This window comes from Acomys russatus, chromosome 3 (assembly GCF_903995435.1).
Source record: "Acomys russatus chromosome 3, mAcoRus1.1, whole genome shotgun sequence".
In the NCBI taxonomy this organism is placed as follows: Eukaryota; Metazoa; Chordata; class Mammalia; order Rodentia; family Muridae; genus Acomys; species Acomys russatus.
Window position 1 is genome coordinate 63,491,972 of NC_067139.1, and position 26,124 is coordinate 63,518,095.

The 26,124-nt window shown below is 36.8% G+C and overlaps 1 protein-coding gene across 3 annotated transcripts in view; it reads left to right on the forward strand.

The window, feature by feature from the left end:
* The window catches only part of Wapl (WAPL cohesin release factor), a 68,890-nt gene that overhangs the window by 32,283 nt on the left and 10,483 nt on the right, over positions 1 to 26,124 (forward strand). For all 3 annotated transcript variants that reach the window (XM_051141874.1, XM_051141879.1, XM_051141887.1), the window contains exons 5-15: positions 8,066 to 8,161; positions 10,160 to 10,312; positions 10,579 to 10,715; positions 11,359 to 11,470; positions 14,683 to 14,910; positions 16,593 to 16,704; positions 17,422 to 17,519; positions 20,990 to 21,066; positions 24,306 to 24,481; positions 24,938 to 25,053; positions 25,724 to 25,888. In XM_051141874.1, coding sequence (XP_050997831.1) covers positions 8,066 to 8,161; positions 10,160 to 10,312; positions 10,579 to 10,715; positions 11,359 to 11,470; positions 14,683 to 14,910; positions 16,593 to 16,704; positions 17,422 to 17,519; positions 20,990 to 21,066; positions 24,306 to 24,481; positions 24,938 to 25,053; positions 25,724 to 25,888 — 1,470 coding nt within the window. The remainder of the gene's footprint in view (positions 1 to 8,065; positions 8,162 to 10,159; positions 10,313 to 10,578; positions 10,716 to 11,358; positions 11,471 to 14,682; positions 14,911 to 16,592; positions 16,705 to 17,421; positions 17,520 to 20,989; positions 21,067 to 24,305; positions 24,482 to 24,937; positions 25,054 to 25,723; positions 25,889 to 26,124) is intronic.

The following is a 26,124-nucleotide window of genomic DNA, read 5'->3' on the forward strand; positions in this document are numbered from 1 at the left end:
GACTATGGACTTAAATAATGTCTTGTACTTAGGGCCTTGCTCATGCTAGGCGATCCCTCTCTGATTCTGATGTACATATCTCTATCTCCCCTCCTCATGCTGTGTTTTTACATATAATTGCATACCTAGTTTATAGAAGATACTTCACTTCTAGTTCAACACCAGGTTCATTCTGCCCTTAATGGTTTTGCATTTTATTTTTCTTTGCCTACAGTGAGAAATCTGGTTGTCATTATCTTCAGTATTTTTTTTTTTTTAAAGATTTATTATGTATACAGTGCTCTGCCTGAATTTATACCTGCAGGCCAGAAGAGGGCATCACATTACATTTAGATGGTTGTGAGCCACCACTTGGTTGCTGGGAATTGAACTCAGGACCTCTGGAAGTCCTTAATCTCTGAGTTACCACTCCAGCCCTGTCTTCAATATGTTTAACCATTTATTCAGTCCTAATAATTTTTGTCAATGGCTTCTTGATCACACAGGACATCTTTTCACTTTAATGATACAGTTTCCTTTTTTTTTTTTTTTTTTTTACCACCTCATATTAGAAGCATTAATTTTCTTTAAAATGTTTTTTAAAATATTTATTTTATGTATATTGGTGTCTTGCCTCGATATATGTATGCACTCCCACTCATGCCTTGTTGCCCAAAGAGGAGAGGTGAGTTTTTCAGGTTCCCTGGAATTAGAGTTACAGATGGCTCTGAACCACCATGTGGTTGCCAGGAACCAAACCTAGGTCATCTTCAAGTGCTTTCAACTGCCGACCCATCTTCTCCAGCCTTGCATTAACTTTATTAAACATGTCATCTCTACAGTTTCTACCTTACCAGGAATATAGGCAGGAGTTGTTTATATTAGGATTGAGGGCTGCCTAGGAGGTTACATGCTACAAAAAAACAAAAAGAGTAAAGAAAACTGATTTAAAACTTTTGTTGAAATATTGGCTTTAAAAAGCCATTTGTGCCAGGCTGTGGTGCTGCATGCCTTTAATCCCAGGCGGAGGCAGGCAGATCTCTGTGAATTTGGGGCCAGCTTGGACAACAGATAGAGTTCCAAGACAGGCAGGGGTACACAAAGAAACTGTGGGGCGTGGAGGAGTGCCGTTTGCTGGGCTTGAGAATTGGCTCAGTGGTTAAGAGCATTATTGTTCTTGCAGAGAACCAGGTTTGATTCCTAGCACCCAGGTGGTGGTCTTACCAATAGTTGAGGGATCTGACACTCTCTTCTGACTTCTGCAGGCTCCAGACATGCATGTGGTGTAGGTACATTTGTGGATACAAAATGGTCAATGAATACAAAAAGCAACTAGTTACTTGCTAGTTAGGAAAATAAAGGAGTTTTAAGAATTAGCCTTGAACATTACTGGATTTAAGTAACCTTGGTTAGGTTTTAGTAATTGATCATTTGGAAATTGTGGTGCTTTTGTTCATGAAATAAATGTTAACCAGTTTCTGATTTCTGTCTACCATTTCCCTGCCTCCTTTATTTTCAGCTGTCATGCATGTGCTGATTTACAGAGATAATTTCTTTTTTTTTTTTGGTTTTTCGAGACAGGGTTTCTCTGTGTAGCCTTGGCCATCCTGGACTCACTTTGTAGACCAGGCTGGCCTCGAGCTCACAGCAATCCGCCTGCCTCTGCCTCCCAAGTGCTGGGATTAAAGGCATGCGCCACCACGCCCGGCTCTAAGGCAATGTTTTTATTATCAGCAAACATTACCTTCAGTGCTTCAGTGCTCTGAAGGCTACATTTTTTTCTTGGAATGTTGGCCGTCTTTGCTTTGCAGTTAAGATTGCTTCTGGAACTTTGCAGAAACTAATGTAAGATTAATTGTGGTTTTGATTCTCAAATATTTCTATCACTACATTTAAGTGTTTTTCTGTAGTTTAATACAAGGCCCATCTGGCCCTGTCTTTTGCCTGTTTATCTAAGGAACACTTTGGACTTAATTTTTTTTTTTCTTTCCTTCTGTCATTCAGTATGACACTTGATAATAACCTTCTAGTCAATTGGATTAAAATTTATTTCTCATTATAAATAAAGATTACATACTAATAATTTGTATTATAATACAATTGTATGAGCCTGCAATTTTAAAGTTGTATAGCTTTATATTTATAAATTCTTTTTTGTTTTCTGAAATTATGTAGATTCTCTATATAAAAGCAGAATCTTGTAACTGGAGAGACTTTAAAGGACAAGTACTCCTACAGTTTACCCAAGAACAAATGCTCCTCCACACAGTGCTTGTTTTAGCAGATAGCTTATTTTTTGTCTAATGTATTTATTGAGTGTTGCTTTTATCCTGTGTTTAAGGATTTACCTACCATTTTAGGATTCAGACATCTAGGTGGTGGCGTTTTCTAAAAACTATATCCATCTGAGATGTTAATACATATGAAGCCTGAATAAAAGAAAGACTGTAAGTGGTGTGATGAGGAGGAGTGCTTGCAGAGTATAAAAGCTAGAACTCATGGCTGTCTATTTACAGTTGGTAGATTGACAATCCAAGCAGTTTAATAAGCATTGCCAAATGTGTTCTGGCTGCTCTTGGTATGGAAGAAAGTCAGTTTGATTGGCTTTTCGTTCTTGTCTTTATTCAGTGTATGATATTCCCTGTGCTATCTGTTCATGGATACCAGAACAAATTTTTTAAAATGTCTTGAATGTTTTTCCAAACTGGAATTTTAAATAGTTTTAGCGCTATATTTCTTTTATAGAAATAATATTTGAATACCAGACTAGGCATTCCAAATTGTTGTTCTGTGTAAGTAATGAGGTAAAAATACTGTGGAAAGTTAAAATATTTTCTGTATAAGCCCTCTTTTCATTAATGTCTTATTTAAATTACTACTAAAGTACTACTCTTAGTTTTCATTAGTTCAGGCACTCTTGTTTTTTGAAGTATATATGAGTGTTTTGCCTGCATACATGTAAAGGCATTTTGTGCATGCCCGGTGTCCACAAAGACAGAAGGGAGTGCTAGATCCTCTAGAACTAGAATTACAAATGGCTGTGCGTCTCCATGTAGGTGCTGGGAAAGGAAGAGCAACCAGTACTTAAAAAAAAATTAATATAATTTAATCAGGTCACATCCTGTATGTTATCCTCTCACTTGTATCTTCCCATTCCCACCCTCCCTCCGTCTTCTGCCCTATTGCTCTTCCCCTAGACCTCTGACAGAAGGGGACCTTTTCTTGTGGAGGACCTGAGTTTGATTTTCAGTACTCACATAAAAAAGCTCACAGCCACCTGTAACTCCAGTTCAGTGACCCTCTTCTGACCTATTGGGTAACAGGCATGCAGGTACTGGCTGTCGGTCCCTGAGACATGATGACTGTCATTCTGGAAATTTTTCTTACTTTCTGATAACAGGCTTAGCTTGTACTATCTACTGAAGTCAAGTCCTGGGAAGTGGTTGGTGATGTCCCTTGGGACCAAGTTTTGTGCACTAGGTACACACACCCTCATTAATTTTTGGCCCCTTTAACAGAGATAGGGAACATGCATGTATACAGTCACATATAAAGTACACACTCATGTAGATTCAGACATGTACATGTCTTGAGTTTGTTCAGGTATCTTCAATATCAACCCATCCCCACAATTTCTCATGCCTTTTCTTGACATTATTAGCATCACACTTACTCAAACCTGTGACGTTTCTTTAAAAGTATCTGCTTATTTCACTACAGTAAAGCAGTGATCATAGTATTTGACTTTATACCTTTAATCTTAATGCTGATAGAATTGCACTGCTGTGCTCATGAAATCTTTGTAGATAAAACTGGGGGAAGTATAGCCAGTTTATTGTTTTTGTCTTTACTATAGTCTTATTTAAAACTCATGAATTTGGTCTTGTTTAAAAAAAAAAAGGTATAAAAATGGTGGGACTCCCCATACCCCTAACACACACTTTGAGAAGCCAACTCAATGGAAAGTAGCAAAATGCTCTTACTCTTTGCTCTTCAGGAAGGAACTCTACTTTAAAAATAGTATAACTGTAGCTCAGTGAAACAGTCTGCTAAATCACACTCTTGACGTTGTCCTCACAAAAAACAACACTTTTAAAAAATGTTTTCATTGAAACTACCACTCATGTATAAATTGCCCTCATAGGTTGGTCATTGGCTTAGCTTTTCTTTAACTGTAGTAAATTAATGCTTGTAAAATTGTTATCTGTCACACACTTCCTGGAGAAGTAAATAAGAACAAACATAGGATGTTGTAAGAAAGCTCTTTTGAACATGCCTACCTGCCTACCTGGTTCCAAGTTTGTAGGATGTTAGCATATTAATAAGAGCTCTCCACCACTTCCATTTTCCTTAATTATTCTTCTTTTTAGATTGAAGAGCAAATAGAAGGCATAAATTGTCTAACAGAGTAAAGTTAAGAAATCTGATTAATGTGCTATGTATCTGCTTTTAAAACAAAGCAAAACAAAAAAGCCCAAAACTTTGGTGGGTACAGCATGAATGACCTACTTAAGTCTTAGCCAGCTCTTGTTTCTTTCTTCCTCTTTCTCTGTCTGTTTCTCTCTCATGTCCCACGTGTGCCCTTCTTCTCCCCCCATGCTCATATAATAAACTCCATATTTAGAAAAAAAAAGACTTAGCCACATTTCTACATGGTATTCATGACTTTTATTTTTCATGAAAATTTGATTACTCTGTAGTTATTCTTTTTAAACCCATTTTCTCTGTGTAGCCTTGGCTGTCCTGGACTTATTCTGTAGACCAGTCTGGCCTCAAACAGATCTGCCTGCCTCTGCCCTGAGTGCTGGGATTAAAGGTGTGTGCCACCACTACCACCACCACAAACAGGCTCTCTATTTTTTTTTTTTTTAAATTAGTTTATTCTTGTTACATCTCAATGTTTATCCCATCCCTTGTATCCTCCCATTCCTCCGCCCCCCCCCCCTTTTCCCATTATTCCCCTCCCCTATGACTGTTCCTGAGGAGGATTACCTCCCCCTGTATATTCTCATAGGGTATCAAGTCTTTTCTTGGCTACCTGCTGTCCTTCCTCTGAGAGCCACCAGGTCTACCCCTCCAGGGGACATGGTCAAATGTGAGGCACCAGAGTACGTGAGAAAGTCATATCACACTCTCCACTCAACTGTGGAGAATATTCTGACCATTGGCTAGATCTGGGAAGGGGTTTAAAGTTTACCTCCTGTATTGTCCTTGGCTGGTGCCTTAGTTTGAGCGGGACCCCTGGGCCCAAATCTGCCTATCATATTGTTCTATTTTTATTTTAATGAAAGTGCTGGATTCATACAGTGTGGCCCAGCATTAAATAGCTAGTAGTAATATTTAGTAATTAAAATCATTATTAGTGTTTTGCTTGCTCTTACAATATTTTATTTAAGAACCTTGCATTTCCCTATTATTGTGTTCTGTGGGAAATTAGCCTTTTCATAACCGAAAGATTATTACCTAGAGCCAGTGCATTCTTAAAAGAAATCGAACGGGGCATGGGGGCACTGAAGATGGGGCTTAGTAGTTAAGAGCACTGACTAGTCTTCAGAGTACCTAGGTTCAATCCCAAGCACCTACATGGCAGCTCACAACTGTCGGTAACTCACACATGTGGTAAACAGAGCTCTAAGTAGGCAAAGCATCATTAAAAAAAAAAAAAGTCGAATGTACTTTCAAACACTTTTTATCTGTCTCTGACTTTATTACAATGCTGGGAGTGGAATCAGGGACCGTGTATATGCTATTCAGGTGCAAGGCCAACTACACTTCCAACCCAAGATACAGATTTATACCAAAAGTATGTAATCATAGCCTGGGCTCTGAGTGTACTAGAGGTTGCTCAGATCAAGGATTTAATAACTTATAGGCACATAACTTGTATAGTGTTTGTCTAAGATGAACATGAATAGAGAGCTAGTTTTTAGAATTTATGTAAAATCTACTGTGTGCACATGTGACCCAGAAAACCTGGTCAAGTGATTGCATGAGTTCATAAATTATTTAGATATAAGAATGAATCATTACTTAATGTAAAACTAGTTTATAAAAGTAATAGAAACAGGAATATTTGGCTATTCTTTTTAAAAATATTTTATTTAATTTTAATTTATGTCTGTTGGTGTGGGAGTGTCAGATGTTGGAGTTACAGACAGTTGTGAGCTGCCATGTGGATGCTGGGAATTGAACCCAGGTCCTTTGGAAGAGCAGGCAGTGCTCTTAACCATTGAGCCATCTCTCCAGCCCATATTTGGCTATTCTTGAAGTACAGTTTTGTATAATACTCTTTATTTTTTGTGTAGTACTAAAAATAGGAAGAATGCAGTCATAAATGGAATCACTAGTCAGATCAGAGATTTGAAGTTTACAATGATAAATTTCGTATTGTGTTTTCTTTGAAAGATAAAATGGTGTTTTGTGTCTTGTCATTCTTTGTTGCCTTTTGAAAAATCAGGTTTTTCTTTCTTTTTTAATGTTTCATTTATCTTATACAAATATAGTTCTGTGCATTTGAATTTACAAGTTTCAGTATTCTGGTTCTGAACTTCAGGATGTTAAAACAAAACAGATTTTTCTCATTAATTTTGAAGCATAATAGTCTGTATGAATTCAGGATAGTTTATATTTTTGTGAACAATATGGAAATAACAAATGTTAGTACACTGACATTTAGATTATTGTGTTGTGAGATAGTACACATCCACTTTTATAAAATTTGAACAGTTTTCAATGTTATGGTATATATTGGATACAGTGGTCTTAATTAATGCATGTGGAACTTCTTTCTGCCTGTCATAAGCTGCCTGATCCCTGTTATTAGAAAATTATGGAAAGGTCGATGTAGTGGTACATGCCTGTGATCCCAGCACTTGGGAGGCAGAAGCAGGCAAATCTCTGTGAGTTTGAGGCCAGCCTGCTCTGCAAAGCGAGTCTAGGACAGTGAAAGCTACACAGAGGAACCCTGTCTTGAAAAAAAAAAAACCAAACATAAATACATAAAGAAGAAATTATGAAGCAAGAATGACCAGTATGAGGAATAAAGTTTTGCTAATGAACATGTTGAATCAGATATATTAAAGTGCTAGACTTCTTTTTTTGTTTTTGTTTTTGTTTTGTTTTCTATTCAGAGTTTTTTTGTAGTCCTGGCTTTCTGGAACTTGCTTAGTAGACCAGGCTGGCCTTGAACTCAAAGATATTCACCCACCTATCTCCTGAGTGCTGGGCTTAAAGGTGTTCTCCCCCCACACCCAGCATATACTATTTGAAATATTGAAAATATTTACTTTAAAAAATATTCATTTACTCATCTTTTGTTTATGTGAATATGTGTGTGAGAGTGTAGGTTACATACATACCAAAATGCATTAGGTGGAGGTCTGGGCACAGTTTTTAGGAGTTTGTTCTTGTCTTCCAAATTGTTGAAGCAAGATCTTTCTTGTTCCTGCTACTGCTGTGCCACATACTGTAGGCTAACAGGTCCCCAAGCTTCTGGGCAGTTTTTCTGTCTCATTGTAGAAGTGCTAGAACTGCAGGTGCATGCTTGCCACATGCAGCATTTCCAGAGACTTACGTTCAGGCTAGCACTGCTAGACATGTATTTCGTGGGGCATTGCTTTATCCTCAAGAAAGTACCTTATACAACAGATACTTTATGGTGCCAAGTCTTCTGTTTTTTTTTTTAAGGAAGCAGATTTGCATTAAGTAAAGACTCATTATTATATCGAAGTAATTTATGAACTCACACAATAACTGTATTAGGTTTTCTGAGTAACATGTTTACAGAATAGTTGAAACATAAACTAGCTCTCTGTTTTTATATTCTTCTTAGACAACCAGCATATAATCTGTGTGTGTTTGGTAGCAATTTCAAGTGCTTTGTTGTGGTTGATTGGTTGCACAGAAGAGCAGTTGGCAATTCTGTGCTAAATACCAAAGTGATTATGTCTGACATAGGCATGGTAATAACATCTTTTTTGGTCTAAGATGAATGTTTATGCATTTCAGTTATTTTGTATAAATGAGATCTTTTTGTAAGGGATACAAAGTGAGATGGAAACAGTTGATCTTTTTCTCGTTTCACTAGTCACCCACAAAAGCTGTGTATAATGCCAGGCATTGGAACCATCCAGACTCAGAAGAACTGCCTGGACCACCAGTAGTAAAACCTCAGAACGTCACAGTAAGTAAAGTTTTATTTTTCTCACTTAAATTATAAGCTAATCTAGATAGTTAGTATCTTAAGTTTTGTTCTTTCAAGGTTATAATTGAAAACTTTAAAAATTAAAACTTTGTAGTAGTTGAAGGCCAAACTGGGTTTCATACTGACGACACTATTTCAGAAACAAAACAACAAACAAAACGAAACAGAGCTTTTAATCATGACTCAAATTTCATAGAATGTGTAGTATTTAGGGTTTAATAAGAAGTACTTCTTATATGAAGTGTTAGCATTTATTCTTTGTGTGTGGTAGTGTCTGTGTATTATGCACCCAGTAGAGGACAACTTTTAACAGTAATTTCTTCCATCATGGGTTCTCGGAATCAGTCTCAGGTTGTCAGGCTTGCATGGCAAGCACCCTTTCCTGCTAAGCAATCTCACTGGCCCTCTGCCTAAATTTCTGAGAAAAGGTCTCATTAAATTTGGTGAGTTCAGCTTGAATAATGAACTCCAAGGATCTACCAGTCTTTACCCTAAACTGCTGTTGTGCTGATTTTGTTATTTTTGTTTTGCTGCTGTGGTCCGTCCCCCCACCCACTTACTTTTTAAAGTGTAGATACTGAGGATCTAAACTTAGATCCTCATGTTTGCAGGGTAAGCACTTTACCAACTGAGCATTCTCCCTAGTCTATTGATCCTAAGAACTTAAAATAATAAAGCTAGGCATGATGGCTCATACCTGTAATCCCAGTACTTAAAAGACGAAGGAGAATCACCCCAGTTCATTGCCAATGAGGAAGGCATAGCAAGACCCAGTCTCCTGCTCCCAATGCTTTACTGTAGACTACATTCTACAACATGATTTTATGTGTAACAGTGTTTTCCTGAATATTTATCTTTGTATATCTTAAGGTGGCTTTCATTCCTTAATTTGCTTTGCATAGAGCTGAAGTTACATTTCATTAATACATTCTATAACAAAACTTCTGTCAAATATTCTTGCTAGGTATTCTACCCATAATCCAGATAATCAGGAGGCTCAGATCTCAAATTGAAGGCCTATATGCTACATAGTGAAGACCCCCACCCTACCCCTTAAAATATGTACTTTCTGAAGAAGGATTTGTATTATACAATAAAACTCATAGCTTAATAGTGAGGCCTTGGTCATCTCGATCTACCAAAGGAATGAGTTCTTGGAACATTAATAAAAATTTGAGGATTGAGGGGGATGTGTGTGTGCTTCCAGAGAGTAAAGCCAGGGTGTCTTATATAGGCAAATGCTCATCCTCAGTTCCAAGAGTAGAACTCTTCCTAAACACAGTATAGTGTTTTGTCTTCTCTCTCTCTCTCTCTCTCTCTCTCTCTCTCTCTCTCTCTCTCTCTCTCTCTCTCTCTCTCTCTCTCTTTCTTTTTTTGTTTTTTTGAGACAAGGTTTCTCTGTGTAGCCTTGGCTGTCCTGGACTTGCTTTGTAGATCAGGCTGGCCTCGAAATAACAGTGATCCACCTGCCTCTGCCTCCGAGTGCAGGCGTTAAAAGTGTGCGCCACCATGCCTGGCTGTGTTTTTTCTTAAATTGATTATGATTATATATACTAATAATTATTTGTGATGCTGAAGCATGCTTTGTTCTTTTCACAACTTAATATTTTTTTCTATATTGCTTTAGTTACTTATGCTTTTATGGTTCCTTTGCTGTAGTTTTTCTGAAGCCCTGTCTAACTGCTATCAATGCTACTTATGCATGCAGCTGTGTTTGTTTATTCTATTAACAATCCTGGAAGCAAAGAAATGATAAAAAGCTAGAAGTATTTCTCAAGTGGTTCTTTTGTGTGTAAAACATTTAAGTCTTAGTAGTGCATGGAGTTAAATTATCTCTTAGGACCTTTCAGCAGCCTCCCTCTTCCCTTTTAAAATATTTTTCATTTACTTTTTAAAAGCTAAATCTATCACATAGACGAGATGTTACCTTTTAAAATATATTGCTTAGAACAACTAATTTAATACCTTTATTAATAGGTGAGGCTGTCTTCAAAGGAACCAAATCAAAAAGATGATGGAGTTTTTAAGGCTCCTGCACCACCACTCAAAGTGATAAAAACTGTGACAATACCTACTCAGCCCTACCAAGATATAGTTACTGCACTGAAATGCAGAAAAGAAGACAAAGAAGTAAGCGGCCATATACAGTTTTACTGCACGTGGATAGATTTCTATGTGTAACATTTAGCCTTTTGTCTTAAACAAGTATCACTACATTGATAGCCACAGTTTTGAACCACAGATGTACCTTGTCCTACCAGTACTAGTGATTAAAAACATTTTCGTTGTCATCTAATGAATGATTATATAGGCTTTTTATTAAGTACTGTGAGCCTGTAGATTTAAATATGCTAGTTCACAGTTATAAAAAACGGTGGGATTATTTTTCTTGGCAGTTATATACTGTTGTTCAGCACGTGAAGCACTTCAATGATGTGGTGGAATTTGGTGAAAATCAAGAGTTCACTGATGACATTGAATACTTGTTAAGTGGCTTAAAGAGTACTCAGCCTCTAAACACACGTTGCCTTAGGTAAGATCTTAAGTTTACATTTTTATAATGTACATGCTATGTCATTAAATTTTTTCAAATAGATGGGTTTACATTTGTTAATAAAGCCAGCCGTTTAAAAAATTTTGTTGGTGATAGTCAGTGGCATGTTAAAAAGTCCCCTTTTTGTATCATACAGGCTTCAGTTTCCAAACGCTAAAAGAATAAATAGTATATTAAGGAATCTGAGTTGAGCTTTTGTTTTGTTTTTAATCTCAGAATTTCATACACCAAGTGATAGAATGATTTGAGCAATGACGTTGGTCATCCTTTATATATGGTAGTAGATTAAATACCTTGACTTGATTGGAATATATCCAATCAAATACAACTACTTCTAACTTTTATATATAATACCATTATAAAAGATAAGTAGAATTTTATGGTTTTAGTGGTAGTGGTGATTTGAGGAATAACTACAGACATCATGCTATTCTTTTTTGTAAATATAGTGTGTGCACTATAAGCCTTGGTACATGTTTAAAATTTTTGGTTTGCCCATGTTTTTTGTATTTTGTGTTGGTAATACTTTTATTTCCTTCTCAATTGCATGTTTGGAATTATGCAAACTACAGCTAATGTCCTAGTAATTTTTAGCTGCCCTAACATATGTGTTTATTTCTAGTGTTATCAGCTTGGCCACTAAATGTGCCATGCCCAGTTTTCGAATGCACCTGAGAGCACATGGAATGGTTGCAATGGTCTTTAAAACCTTGGATGATTCCCAGCACCATCAGGTAGTTTTAAATTTCTGAGGTTGAGAGGTATTATTGAAAAGTTATAGTGTTAGACTCTATCAGAAAATAACCTTCATTAGAGAGTCATATAAATGAATTAAAGGCTGAGTTTATTTTGTGTGCGTGATAAGAGATAATAGCCATATATTTTTGCTTTATAAATAGCCTTTCCTTAAGATTTTTTAAAAGAGAAGTTTGTTTATATTATTAAAACAATATTGTCAGTTAACATACTATCCTGGATATTTTATACTATGAAAGTTATTTCCTCTGTTCAGAAGAATCTTTTAATATTGTTTGATATTAATGTCAGAAAAGCATTTTAAAATATAACCATGATTTTAACATATTAGGTTCATTGTTTGATCTGGAAGATAGCTAAATTGTGAAAAGGAATAAATAATAAAGGTTACTTAACCAAAGTTAACACTAATGTCATTACCAAACCTAACAGTGATATATTGAGGTGGCCTTGTATTAAAGGAAATTACTTTCTAAACTCAAATTGAGTGGTGCAGAATTAATCTAATAGCAATTCTTCTAAAACTAAAAAAAAAGGAAATAAAGTGAGTGAGCATTCGAAGTTGTATTAGACACAGAATAATGAGGACAGAAAGACAAGAAATACAGAGTTTGCTTCATTGACCAGTTAGGCATAGACTTAACGCTTATGTTTTCTTAGTGAATCCCTCATATCTTTACTGTGGATCCTAATTAAAAAAAAAAAAAAAAGCTTTATAAACAATTAAGGAGACTGAAGAGATGATTCAGCAGTAAAGGACTTCAGTTTGGTTGGCCTTTTCGAACAGCTACACTCATGTGCATAGGCATTTGAGTGTGTGCGTGTACACACACACACACACACACACACACACACACACACACACACACACACTGACGTGCACAGACACATAGTTGATCTGTTGCCTGTTTAACTATCAAGTGTCTGTACTTGGGACAGTTATAATCTTTTAAGTAGTAAATTATATACATTGTATTGCTGAACATAAAAATAAATGCAGACTTATCTCAAGTGTTGACATATCCCAGGTGCACAGTATTACACAGCTATCCCTTGTCTGTGGAAGACTAGTTCTAAGACAGTAAGGCTGAATAGTTACACAGTCCTACATACTTTCTCCCTTACACTGTCACTTCTAGACTACCTAAATAGCTAATAAAATTAAAATGTTATTTAGGTAGTTCTTATATTTATTATTTAGGAAATACTATCAAGGAAAATTTTACACATATTAAATAAGGTATAGTTCTTATACTTTTGATCTGTGCATGGTTGGTTGTATTTTTGGATATAGAATGCATTTGTAGGGCATTTATCTACCAAAAGGCTGTGTTAACATTACTTTAAAGCCACCGTATCTTAAGCACATTTTGATAATATTTTATTAAAAACAGTAGGGGCTAGAAATATAGCTCAGTTGATAGGGCACTTATTTATTTGTTTTTTAAAAAAGATTTATTTATTTATTATGTATACAGTATTCTGACTGCAGGTCAGCAGAGGGCACCAGATCTCATAGATGGTTGTGAGCCACCAAGTGGTTGCTGGGAATTGAACTCAGGACCTTTGGAAGAGCAGGTAGTGCTCTTAACCCCTGAGCCATCTCTCCAGCCCAGGGTGTTTACTTATAAGCATGAAGCCCTGTGTCTGGCTCCTAGTTTGGCATAAACCAGATATTATGTAGGCCTGTAATTTTAGCATTTAAGGAAGGAGAGACAAGAGTATCAAAAGCTCAAGTTTATCCTTAACTACATGAGTTCAAGGCCAGCCTGGGTTATATGATATCCTTTCAAAAAATAAAGCAAGCCTGGTGCATGCCTTTAATCTCAGTACTTGGGAGGCAGAAGCAGGCTTAACTCTATATGTTCAAGGCTGCGCTGATCTTAAACGGTCTACATAGTAAGTGACAGTGCTACATAGTAAGACTGCAAAAACCCACAAAGAAATGTCAGGCCTACTGGCTTTTGCCTTTGGCCCCAGCGCTTAGGAGGCAAAAGCAAGTGGATTAACCAAAGGTTAATTTGGTCTCCATAGTGAGTTCCAGACCAACTAGGACTTTAGACCCTAACTTAAAAAAAAAAAAAAAAGTTGCTGGATTAAAACATTTTAAAAGAAATTAATTCAGTTGTGGGCAGCAGTGCATGCATCTAATCCCAGCATTTTTGAGGCAGGCTCAGGTGGATCTCTGTGAGTTTGAGGCCAGCCTGATCTATATAGTGAGTTCCAGGACAGCCAGAGTTATATAGTGAAACCCCATTTAAAACAAACAAAACAAATTAATCTAGTTCTTTTTGTTTCCTTTCAAAAATTATTTTATTAGTTTATGAGTGTTTGCTTGTATGTCTGTACACTAGGTGTGTGCCTGGTGCTTACAGAGGCCAGAAGATGGCATTTGATCCCCTGGAACTGGAGCTAGAAAGTTGTGAGCAAGTCATGACGTGGGTGCTGGGAATAGAACCAGGTTTCCTGGAAGAGTCACTCATGTTCTCTCTCTTTTTTTTTAAATAACTTATTTAAATTTATTTTTAGTGTGAGGGTGTCAGAGCCATTGGAATTAGGATTGCAGACAGTTGTGAGCTGCCATGTGGGTGCTGGGAATTGAATCTGGGTCCTTTGGAAGAGCAGACAGTGCTCTTAACCACTGAGCCATCTCTCCAGCCCTCATGTTCACTCTTAACTGCTGCGATATCTCTTTATAGCCACCTAGTTAAATTTATTTCAGTCCTCTGTATATAGCATTCAAGCTCAGTTGTCTAGTATGTTTTGTAGAGGGAAAAACATGTTTTGATACAAGTTATAAACCATTTTGAACCAAAAATTGACACATCTTTGTCAAGAACATTAAAGTTTTATTGTAAAATGAGGTATTTATATGTTGTGTAATACATAAAAAGTATTCTAGAAATACCTCATTTAGCAAAAGTTTCCCAAAAAGTGGGTAGTTAATTTATATTCTAGTTGAACATTCATTAGAAAAGGATGATAGAAAGAAATAAACAGTTTTCAATCGGGGTTTTATCAAAAAGTTGTTTCCCTAGAATATTTTGGAATCAAACATTTTAAAGGTTTCCATCAAAACCAGTAATAGGATTATTAAACGTTTTAACTTATAAATGTCAGTAATGTCCTTGTTTTCTGAAGTTGTTAGTAATTGCTTTCATGAATATTTCTTTTTTGGGGTATGTTGAAGAATCTGTCCCTCTGTACAGCTGCTCTCATGTACATACTGAGTAGAGATCGTTTGAACATGGATCTTGATAGGGCCAGCCTAGATCTTATGATTCGACTCTTGGAGCTGGAACAAGATGCTTCTTCAGCTAAGCTACTGAATGAAAAAGACATGAACAAGATCAAAGAAAAGATTCGAAGACTGTGTGAAACTGTGCACAATAAGCATCTTGATCTAGAAAACATAACGGTGGGTTGTTTCATTGTATGACAAATGAAGATTATGTTTAGAAAATCTTATCAGTCACCATGGCTGTATGGCTTTTGGCAAACCATTGAACCTTTAATAGCCTTGTTTACAGCCTTCATTGACAAAGTTTTATATTAAGGTTTAGCTCTGATATTATTTCCTGTTCTAGTTTGGGTTACTATTGCTGTGAAGAAAACCATGACTAAAGCAACTTGGGGAAGAAAGGATTTATTTCAGCGTATACTTCCAGGTAGCAGTCTGTTGCTGAGGGAAATCAGGGTAGGAACCTAGAGGCAGGAGCTGCTGCAGAGGGCATGGAAGAGTGCTTCCTAAAAAAAAATTTTCTTTGGTTCCAAGAACTTAATAAATATTTAGATCCTTCTAATTTGTAATACTAAGATTCTTATTGGTCAACCTTGTTTCATTTGTAAGTTATATATATTTGATTTTAAATATAATATATGCCAAAGTGAAATTTTTTCTCTTTTCAAATGTGTGAGTTTGGATTGGGGACAGGGGGGTGGACCAAAAAAAAAATCTCTTCAATCTTTGCTAATTATTCCTCCATTACTTTTTAAAATCAAGGGGTTAGCAGGCTGAATGGTAACTACATTACTATCTTTAGTCCTTCTGATTTCTTTATTACACCAAGAACCAGATTACTCTTTGTTGGGAAGTAGCTTTAGGCTTTAAAACCATAGGCTCAGGGCTGGAGAGGTGGCTCAGAAGTTAAGAGTACTGACTGTTCTTTCAGAGGTCCTGAGTTCAAATCCCAGCAACCACATGGTGGCTCACAACCATCTATAATGTAACCTGATGCCCTCTTCTGGCCTGTAGATATACATGTAGACCACTATAAATAATAAATAAATAAATATTTAAAAATAAATAAATAAGACCATAGGCTCATAAAGACCAATGCTAGCCTAGTTGTAAATGTGGAATGTGGTGTGTGTGTGTGTGTGTGTGTGCGCGCGCGCATGTGTGTGTGCATGTGTGTATGTATGTATGTATACACCCTTTTGTTATGATAAGGAATATACTAATTGCCACATCATCCTTTAGTATAAAATTTAAGATATGGTAAGAAAAGCCAACTTCCTAGGGGGGGCGGGGAATAATGAGCCAGAGAAGTTGAAGGAAAAAAAATGTGGGAAATGCTCATGTTTACTGTCTTCAGAAAAAATATAAACCCAAACCATTGTTACCACTTTGTACCTTCAGTCTGTTTAAATTAATGACCATTCCATGTGAACATTTATGGCCACTGACATTTCCATACTTTCCTCTTTGAAATGTATCTTAAGAAATACATTACTTTTAATATTTTTTTTCATAAAAGCAAGCCATATGGGTAAGCCACAGTTTCTTCCATGTAGACTATTCTGATAAAATTAGAAGTTAATTGACCTGTAAAAGCACTTTTCTATTTTTGACTTACTACATTTTAGTAAAGAAAAACAAATTCCTAAAGTTAATGCATCAGAATTTTTCTAGCTGGGCGGTGATGGTGCATGCCTTTAATCCCAACATTGTTGAGGCCAGCCTGGTCTACAGAGCTAGTTCTAGGACAGCCAGACCTATACAGAGAACTCCTGTCTTGAGACCAGGGGGGTGGCATGGGGTGAGAGGAAATATTATTCTACACCTCTGTATTCATTAATGGTGTTTCTGAATTTTAGACTGGTCATTTGGCTATGGAGACATTGCTATCCCTCACTTCCAAACGAGCGGGAGATTGGTTTAAAGAAGAGCTCCGGCTTCTGGGTGGTCTGGATCATATTGTAGATAAAGGTCTGTATACATACATGTAAACACACACACACACACACACACACACACACACACACACACACACACGATATTGTAGATAAAGGTCTATATACTTACGTATACACAATGGCATGTACCTTTAGTCCCAGCCCTCTGGAGGCAGAGGCAGGCGGATCTCTTGATTTCAAAGCCATCCTGGTCTACAAAGCTAGTTCTAGGACTGCTAGAGCTACATAGAGGAGAAACGCTGTCTTGTAAAAACAACAATAAAAAGAGGACACTATGACCAAGGCAACTTAGAGAAGGGCTTTCAGTTTCAGAGGGTGAGTCCATGACTATTATGGCGGGGAGCATGTAAACAGGCAGGTGCAGTGCTGGAGCAGTAGCTAAGAGTTACAAGCTTAGCATATAAACACTGAGTAGAGAATTGAAGACAGAGAGAGGAGATAAGTGGGAACTCATGAGTTGTTTGAAATCTCAAAGCCTATCCGTAGTACAGATCTCCTTTGACAAGCCCATATCTCCTAATCCTTCTAAATAGTCACACAACTATTGACTAAGTATCTAGGTACATGATCCTGTGAGGGCCATTCTCACTCAAACCATTGTCCTTAGTATCAAGCATGAAGTAATGTTCACATTCCAGCATATTAATGTGTGTGGGCAACTTTTGATGTTAGCTGAAGAATAGTTATTGAAGTTTTATATACTAACTTTTGTCCGTTTCTTTTTGCCTAGTAAAAGAGTGTGTGGATCATTTAAGTAGAGATGAGGATGAAGAGAAACTAGTGGCCTCATTATGGGGAGCAGAAAGATGTTTACGAGTTCTAGAGAGTGTAAGTATGAACAACTGCATAGGGGAATCGTTTATAGTTGTGATTGTACATGGGTACAACCACCTGATGTGTTATAGCTCTGATTGTACATGGGTACAACCACCTGATGTGTTATAGTCCCTGGAGTTTTACCTTTGTTGATCTGAACTAAAAAGTATTCTTTTCACAACTATCAGTAAATGAGCATTTTATCATTTTTAAGAATGTATTGCTTTGCTGGATATGCTTGTGATCCTAAAATTGGGAGGGAAGATTGAATTCAAGGGCAGCATGGGCTACATAAATAAGTCCCTGTCTCAAAACAAAAAGCTTCTGTTTGTGTATTATTGCTTGGAATGAAAGGTACATACAGGTTTGTTTATATGTACCTGATTTTATAGTTTTCTTAATACAGAATTCTGTTTTTGGTAGTACTAACTTCTTTATTAACAAACAGTCATTTTTTTTTTTTTTTAAAGTATGCTTTTGTTTATTCAGCTTTTGAGTCAGATTGTAAGCACAAGTAAAAATATTTGACTTTGGAAATAATACTGTTGTGTGACAGTAAGTATATTTTGTTCTTTGGTTGTTACACATGACTTACCCTAGTTCAGTGAAGGCTGCAGTTTCAGTGCCAGTGAATTTTAGGATGTATAATTGCTGATTAAGTTGATTGGTTAGGTACTTTTAAAACATGGAGGAGCTCTTGGCATACATAAATGAAATTGTTCTTTCTCCTGTGGTGCTTTTTACTAGGTAATACATTATTTCTTTACATAAAAGATATTTTAAATGACTGTGTGTGGTGGCATACACCTTTAATCCCAACACCCAGGAAGCAGAAGCAGGCAGATTTCTGTAATTTGAAAACCAGCCTGAACTAGAGTTAGTTTTAGAATGGCTAGGTCTATGTAGAGAGACCCTACCTCAAAATAAACAAAACAAATAAATAGACATTACAATTTAAAAGTAAAATATTTTTTATACATGAGTTTAAAGTATCAACTTTGTAAGTTGGAGATTTTTCTGTTTTAAAGTACTTGACAGTTACAGTACATGTGATGACTAAATTATGAATAATTAGAGAGTGGTATCTTACTTTTATGATAAATCAGTAGTTTTTAATTGGGATCTCACTCAACTTTAGGTGACTATATAGACCAGGATGGCCTTAGACTCACAGATGAGCCTACTTCCTGAGTACTGAAAGTTTGTGAGAGGAAATTTTATTTTCCTTCTTCAGTTATTGTCTCGGAGGCTTATCGCTCCGTCTGCAAACCTAGGCCTAGCAGTGAAAGCCTTGAGCCTCCCTACAATCTAATCTAGGCCTAGAATATTTTCAGCCTTTGAGACTTATTGCTGAATAAGCTTACCCTTTCTTGTTCTGACTGAGTGCAGGGCTGGCTGGTTTAACTCAGCTGTTCTGGTTCAAACTCCTCTCCATCTGAAACCCCTCTCCGTCCGACTTACTCATTCTGGCTTTGTCGGTCCCTGAATTGCTCTGCTTGACCCCAAAGTAACTCAGCAATCTGCTCTAATCTCCTGGCTCTTTCTCTTTGTCTTCACCTGAGTGTAATCTCTTCAACCCATCTCTCTATTACTGTGCAGTAAAGTTGCCTCCTCTCTCTCATTGCTTCTTAAGTAGCTTCCCCTACTCTCCTGAGAGTTGGGTGTTCCCTATTCTGTCAAGTCTTTCTCTGATTCCTCATTGTTTACTGCCATTCAGTTAGACATTACTTTCAAACATGGGTGCTTCCTTCTACAAACTAACTTTAACTTCATTGTTTGGGATTAAAGGCATGTACCACCACACCTGGACCTTTCTTTACCTGAAACGTGCTCTATACCAGGCTCATCTTGAACTCAGATCTGTTTGTTTCTGTCTCCTGGACTAAAGGCATGTCTGTATTCCAGCCGGATTACACAGACCTAGAAAGTCTTTGGATGTGATCTCATGCCAGAGCAGCCATGTTCTGAATTAAAATTCCTCTACAGAAATTAAAGATATATGCTACATTCTGGGCAGTAGTTCTCTTATTTTAATTGAACCTATAGGTTGTAGAGGTATTTTTCTGCATCAGTGCTTAATAAACTTTGCCACTCACATTTTTTTATCCAATAAATTTTAATCTGACCCTCAATATTGAATAGGTATATAATGCAAAGCATTTTAAAAATTAAACAAAGGACAGAATCTTAAACATTATTTTGGTTTTTTATTTGTTTGGTTTTTGTTTTTCGAGACACAGTTTTTATATGTAGTCCTGACTGCCCTAGAACTTGCCGTGTAGACCAGGCTGGTTTCAGACTCACGGAGATCCACTTGTCTCTGCCTCCACCTCCTGAGTGCTAGGATTGAAGCCATGTACCACCATGTCCATCTATTAAACAGCAATTTTTTAAAAAGATTCTTTGGTTTGTTTTTCAAGGCAGGGTTTCTCTGTGTAGCCCTGACTGTCCTGGAACTCTCTCTGTAGACCAGGCTGCCTCAGACTCACAGATCTCCACCTACCTCTGCCTCTGCCTCCTGAGTGCTGGGATTAAAGGCATGTGCCACCACTGCCTGGCTTAAACAACTTTTAAAGTCAGTCACTCTTCTAACACAATATATAATCAGAGAGGTATACTTTGATACACATTGAGGAAACCATAAAAAGTCTTTGTTACATTTACTCAAATGACTATAAGACCACAACATTTTGTGTATATTATAATATATACCTTAAAACAGACTTGTTTCTTAGCTGTTTGAGAAATGGTTGTTAGTGTGTGGCCTGTCGTCATGATGCAAAATGCTCTTGTTGTATGATAGAACCAAGTGAAATCAAACAAGCTGGGGGCTGGAGAGATGGCTCAGTGGTTAAGAGCACTACCTGCTTTTCAAAAGGACCTGGGTTCAATTCCCAGTACCCACATGGCAGCTCACAACTGTCTGTAACTCCAAGATCTGACACCCTTACACCAATGAACATAAATTAAAATTAAGTAAAATTCTTAAAAATAAGTAAGTAAAATAAATCAAGCCACTGGTAAGCATTTCTTAAAACATTTTGGATTCATTATGCATTTGATTTTTAATAAATTTTTGGTTGTTGGTACATTGAGAAATTTTCTACATTGCCAGGTTTTGCAGCCCCCACATTTAATTACAATTCTGTGCATCACAACTAGAGTTTAAGAAATTGTGTTCTTAGATGGCAGGATCTGTTTCATCTTTGTATATTTTAAGGCACCAGGTAAAGTGTGGTATTTTTTGTTTGTTTGTTTTTTGTTTTTTGTTTTTCAAGGCAGGGTTTTTCTGTGTAGCCTTTGCTGTCCTGGACTCACTTTGTAGACCAGGCTGGCCCCAAACTCAAAAGTGATCTACCTGCCTCTGGCTCCCGAGTGCTGGGATTAAAGGCGTGCGCCACCACGCCTGGCATAAGTATGGTATTATTTATATAAATGAAAATTATAAATTGTCATAGTCATTTTATATCCATTCCTTTTAGGTAACAGTGCATAATCCAGAGAATCAAAGCTACTTGATAGCCTATAAAGATTCACAACTCATTATTTCATCAGCTAAGTAAGTTTTACAAATTCTCTTCATTATTCATTTAAAACCCAGGAAATAAAGTTTTATTCATTTTCTTCTTAAAATGTGTTGTCTGTTAGTTTCCTGAATAAGTACATTGTTGAGCAAAAGAGTACAGATTTAAACTAAAATGCTTTGGTGAGAATGCAGCTCCTTATGTTAACTATAACCCTGGACAAGTTATTTTGTTGTTGCAAGTTCTTTATGGGGAAGTCAAGAATTGTGCCTAGCCACTAGCGTAGTTTTCACAACTAAAAATGTAAGTATATTTTAACATATCATAGATACATTTTTTGTAGTGTATATAGTATATATATAGGTAAATTGTTTGTTTTGGTTTTTCGACACAGGGTTTCTCTGTGAAATAGCCCTAGTTGTCCTGAACTCGATTGGTAGACCAGGCTGGCCTTGAACTCAGAGATCCGCCTGTCTCCTGAGTGCTGGGATTAAAGGCATGCGCCAACACGCCCAGCTGGTAACGTGTTTGTTAAGACATTTGAAGTGGTTTTAAGGTGTACGTACATATGAATATATATGAATGAGTTAAATTCTTCTTTCATGTAAGGCCTAGGAGAACATGGCTTAGTATATTGCAAATGGTAAATATTTTAGTCCTTTTGTTTCTGTCTCACTTTCCAGATCTTTGTGTATCTCCCTATCTAACTTTCATCACAATTAGGCTAATGCTGTCACCTCAGTTTTCTGTGCTCCAGTCCTGGTTCTGTCTTACTACAACAAGTCCTTTTTGGCATTGCTATCCTAGTTTTTGCTCTCTCTGCCCTAGTTCTCTGGCCTTTATCTTAGCTACCATTATGCCACTGGGATTTAACTTTCTCTGGGTCTCTGCTTTGAAAAACTAATCTTAAATTGCAATTCTATGTTACCTTTTATTTTCTTTGTAAAATTCCTTATGAAAGGAACAATTATTGAGGTATGAATGGCCTAGCTTATCTGTTTTAACCTCTATGGAGAATTTCAGATGAGAAATGTGCACAGAATGATAAACTCTTACTACTCAGTTCCAGTAATATCTGGGCAAGCCTTGTTTCTGTCTGTAACCTCAGCCTTTTTTGTGTGTTACTTTGAAGCTAATCTAAACGCTGTGTCATCTATTTCCTGTTTTGTGTTGCTTTTGTAAGTTTTATAGGATGTTAGTATCTCCCCCCCCCCCCCCTTTTTTTTTCCTCCTTTACCCGAGACAGGGTTTCTCTGTAGCCTTCCTTGGCTGTTCGGGACTCCCTTTGCAGACCAGGCTGGCCTCAAACTCACAGATATCCACCTGGCTCTGCCTCCTGTGTGCTGTGATTAAAGTCATGCGCCACCACATCCGGTGACATTACTATCCTTAATGCATGCAATTTTTCTTTACTAAGGAAGTTTCTTGAAGATGAAGTCTGTTTCTGATTGCATTTTATTTGACGAGTGGTGGCTGTGGTTGGTTGATTGGATTATTGTTGTTTGTTTTGCTGCTGCTGTTGTTTGTAGCAGTAGGGATTGAACGTGTGCTTTCACATGTACCAGACAAGTGCTTTATCATTCAGTCCTAGTCCCTGTTATTTTTTATTTTAAAAAGTATATTATTTCTGCTTTTGAAAGTCATTTTTAAATAATTTTTAATCTCTGAAAATTTCCTTAGTATTGAAATGTTTAGTAGACAGATTTCATCTCTTGCATGGGGTTTTCTGGTGAGATGCTTTTAGGAGTGGTGATAAAGGTCAGAGTTGGATGTTTGGGAAATAGCACTCGCCTGGAACTTCTAAGAAAACTCTCATTGATACTCAGTGATATTCAGGACAGACAGTTCAGTTACTAATAACGGGAATTCTGTCAATATCCTCAAATACCCAAAGATCAAATTATTTGGGTTTGCTCTTATAAGAACATCTTCCAAACCAAAGAATTGTAAAATATTAGGAACCATATGGAATTTCCTCATTATGTATTAAAAATGAGCTAGTAATAGATTAAATGTGTTAAATTTTTCTCTTAGGGTTTTGTATGGTATGCAATTCATGAAAAGTAAACTGACAAAGTCAGCTTACTGTGTCAGTTTATCTGTGTCACACCTGAAAAGTATAATGGATTTGATGTTTAAAGATGCCTTTGGGGTCTAGAGAGATGACTCAGCAGGTCAAGGGACTTGCAGTATGAACTTGACCTTTGCTCAAAGCCCAGAACCCTTGCAAAGATAAAAGGAGCGGCATCATTCCTACAAAATTGTCTTCTGACCCCCACGTGGGTGATGTGCTACCTTTGTCCACACACACATCATATGCATATATTAATAATAAAAAATTACAGATAGTCTTCAGATATAGACCTGTATAAGTATCCTATCTCCTTGTATGTGTCAGGTCTTTGGGAACCATTGGGGATAGCTGCCAGAAGACCTGTTAATTTGAATGATCCACAGCTAAAAGTATTGATTTGCCTTAATGTATGCCAGGCATTTAATACTCTTAATTGAGTGATTTAATTTAAACGTGAAACTATACCTGCTAAGAAAACATTCTCTTCCTTATTTGCTAAACAACTAAGTGAAATTGAGAAGTGGGTATTATTTCTTAAAGACTTATGAGGCAGTGCGTGGTGGTGATATATTTTGTGTTTGAGGTGTCTGTAAAATGTGACAGCTCCTGTAAGTAACGCAAGTGTGTTTGTTTTATGATTGGGGGCGGGGTGGTTGTTGTGGTAATTGTTTGGTCTGAGACAGTATCTCACTCTCGTCCTAGCTAGTAAACTCCTGGACCAAAGCAATCCTTTTGCTTCTCCCTCCTTTATAGTAGAGCCTATTCACATGTGGGGGAACTATAGACAGGCACTACTAAGCTCAACATGAAATGAACTTAAAACTTTAACTTTCTTTAGAAAGAGAGAATTTTTTTTTTTTTTTATTAAGTATACAGTGTTTTGCCTGCATGCTGGAAGAGGGCACCAGATCTTACTACAGACAGAGCCACCATGTGATTGGTGGGAATTGAACTCAGGACCTTTGGAAGAGCAGGAGCGCTCTTAACCTTTGAGCCATCTCTCCAGTCCTAGAGAGAAAATTTAAAATTTAATAGCTAGTGAGATTATCAGGCATATATAGTACATTATTAGACATTGAACGTAACTTTCAAAATAGGAAAACAAAACCAAAAGAAAGTTGTTATTTTCAGGCCTCAGTAAATAGAAACTGTATAGCTTTTTATTATACCATAATAGTATAAATTTTCTTTTCTCTTAAGAGCATTACAACATTGTGAAGAACTGATTCAGCAGTATAACCGTGCTGAGAACAGCATATGCATAGCAGACAGCAAACCTCTGCCTTACCAGAATGTAACTAACCATGTGGGCAAAGCAGTGGAGGACTGCATGAGAGCTATCATTGGGGTATTGCTTAATTTAACTAATGATAATGGTAAGTAATATTTTCTAACTGAAAAGTTATATGTTTATTATATAATTATATGTTGCACATGGAAATAAGCTATTCTGTTTTTTATATAGTGATTTATAATATTCCATAATATAATTGACTTACTCCTATAGTCATAAACTACTTTTAGAACTGCCTAGTAGATTAGCCTTGAAATTTCAAAACCATATATTTCAGTAAAGTTATAGTTAGGCAACTTAATACTTTTAGTAGTTGAGTATGGTGGATATACCTATAATCTTCACACTTGGGGAGGCTAAGGCAAGAGGAATGCCATGAGGTGGAAAAGCCAGCTTGGGTGCATAGCAAGGATTACAGAGAAAAACCAGAACTAGGAGAAAAAAAGAAAAAGAAAAACAAAACAAAACCCAACAACCAAAAGGTCATTAAATGTGGTTATATGTCATCAGGAAGATTTTGTTTCTCTTCTTACTGCAGAGTGGGGCAGCACAAAGACGGGAGAACAAGACGGCCTCATAGGCACAGCGATGAACTGTGTTCTTCAGGTTCCAAAGTACCTACCTCAGGAGCAGAGATTTGATATTCGAGTGCTGGTGAGTGACATGGTCACTTTGTATTTTATCTCATCTTTAGGCAATTAATCTTTTGATTTAGTTAGGATTTAAGAATCTGTTGTTTTAGGCTGGAGAGATGGCTCAGAGGTTAAGAGCACTGGCTGCTCATCCAGAGGTCCTGAGTTCAATTCCCAGCAACCACATAGTGGTTCACAACCATCTGTTATGAGTTCTGGTGCCCTCTTCTGGAGTGCAAGCACATGTGCAGACAGAACGTTGTATACATAATAAGTAAATCTTTAAAAAAAAAAAAAAAAAGGATCTGTTGTTTTGATGGATCTTCATGAATATCCTCATAGTTTTCTGTTTTTATAAAATATCCCTTATAAAAATAAAAGTATAATCTGAAATGGTGGTTAATAACTGAAGGAGTTAAGCCATGTATGTAATCCTAGCACTTTGGAGGATCGAGTAAGAAGAGGATGATTATGAGTCAAGGCCAAGCTAGAGCACAGAAAGCAAAAATAGTTCCTCTGCTGTCTACTTAAGCCCGTTAAAGGAAAGAGCAGTATCTTACTTAGTGGTTTTTTTAAAAACAATTTTACTGATGGAAAAATTCTGCTTAATATTTTATTTAACAATAAAGGTTACATATATTACATTCATTACGTTATTGTTTGTGATAATTATGATTTTAAATGTTTTATAGGGTTTGGGTCTACTGATAAATCTGGTGGAGTATAGTGCCCGGAATCGACACTGCCTTGTCAACATGGAAACATCCTGTTCCTTTGATTCCTCCTTCTCTAGTGGAGAAGGAGATCATAGTTTAAGGCTAGCTGGACAAGTTCATGCGGTTCAGGCTTTAGTACAGGTGAGCAGCAGTGACATAATTGCAAGTATATAAATTCTACAAGGTCTACTGTGCACTCAGAAAATGAAAAACATCAACTGACCTCTTCAGCCATACCTTCCAGATTCCCTGACTGGGTCCCTAGGTCCTCTGGGGATTTTTGGACTGGTTTCGAGAACTGCTAGTTTGTTTTTTCAAAGTTATTGTCCTATACATACTGTCTTCAGAGTCTGTACATTCAGCACGTCTTTTAAGGT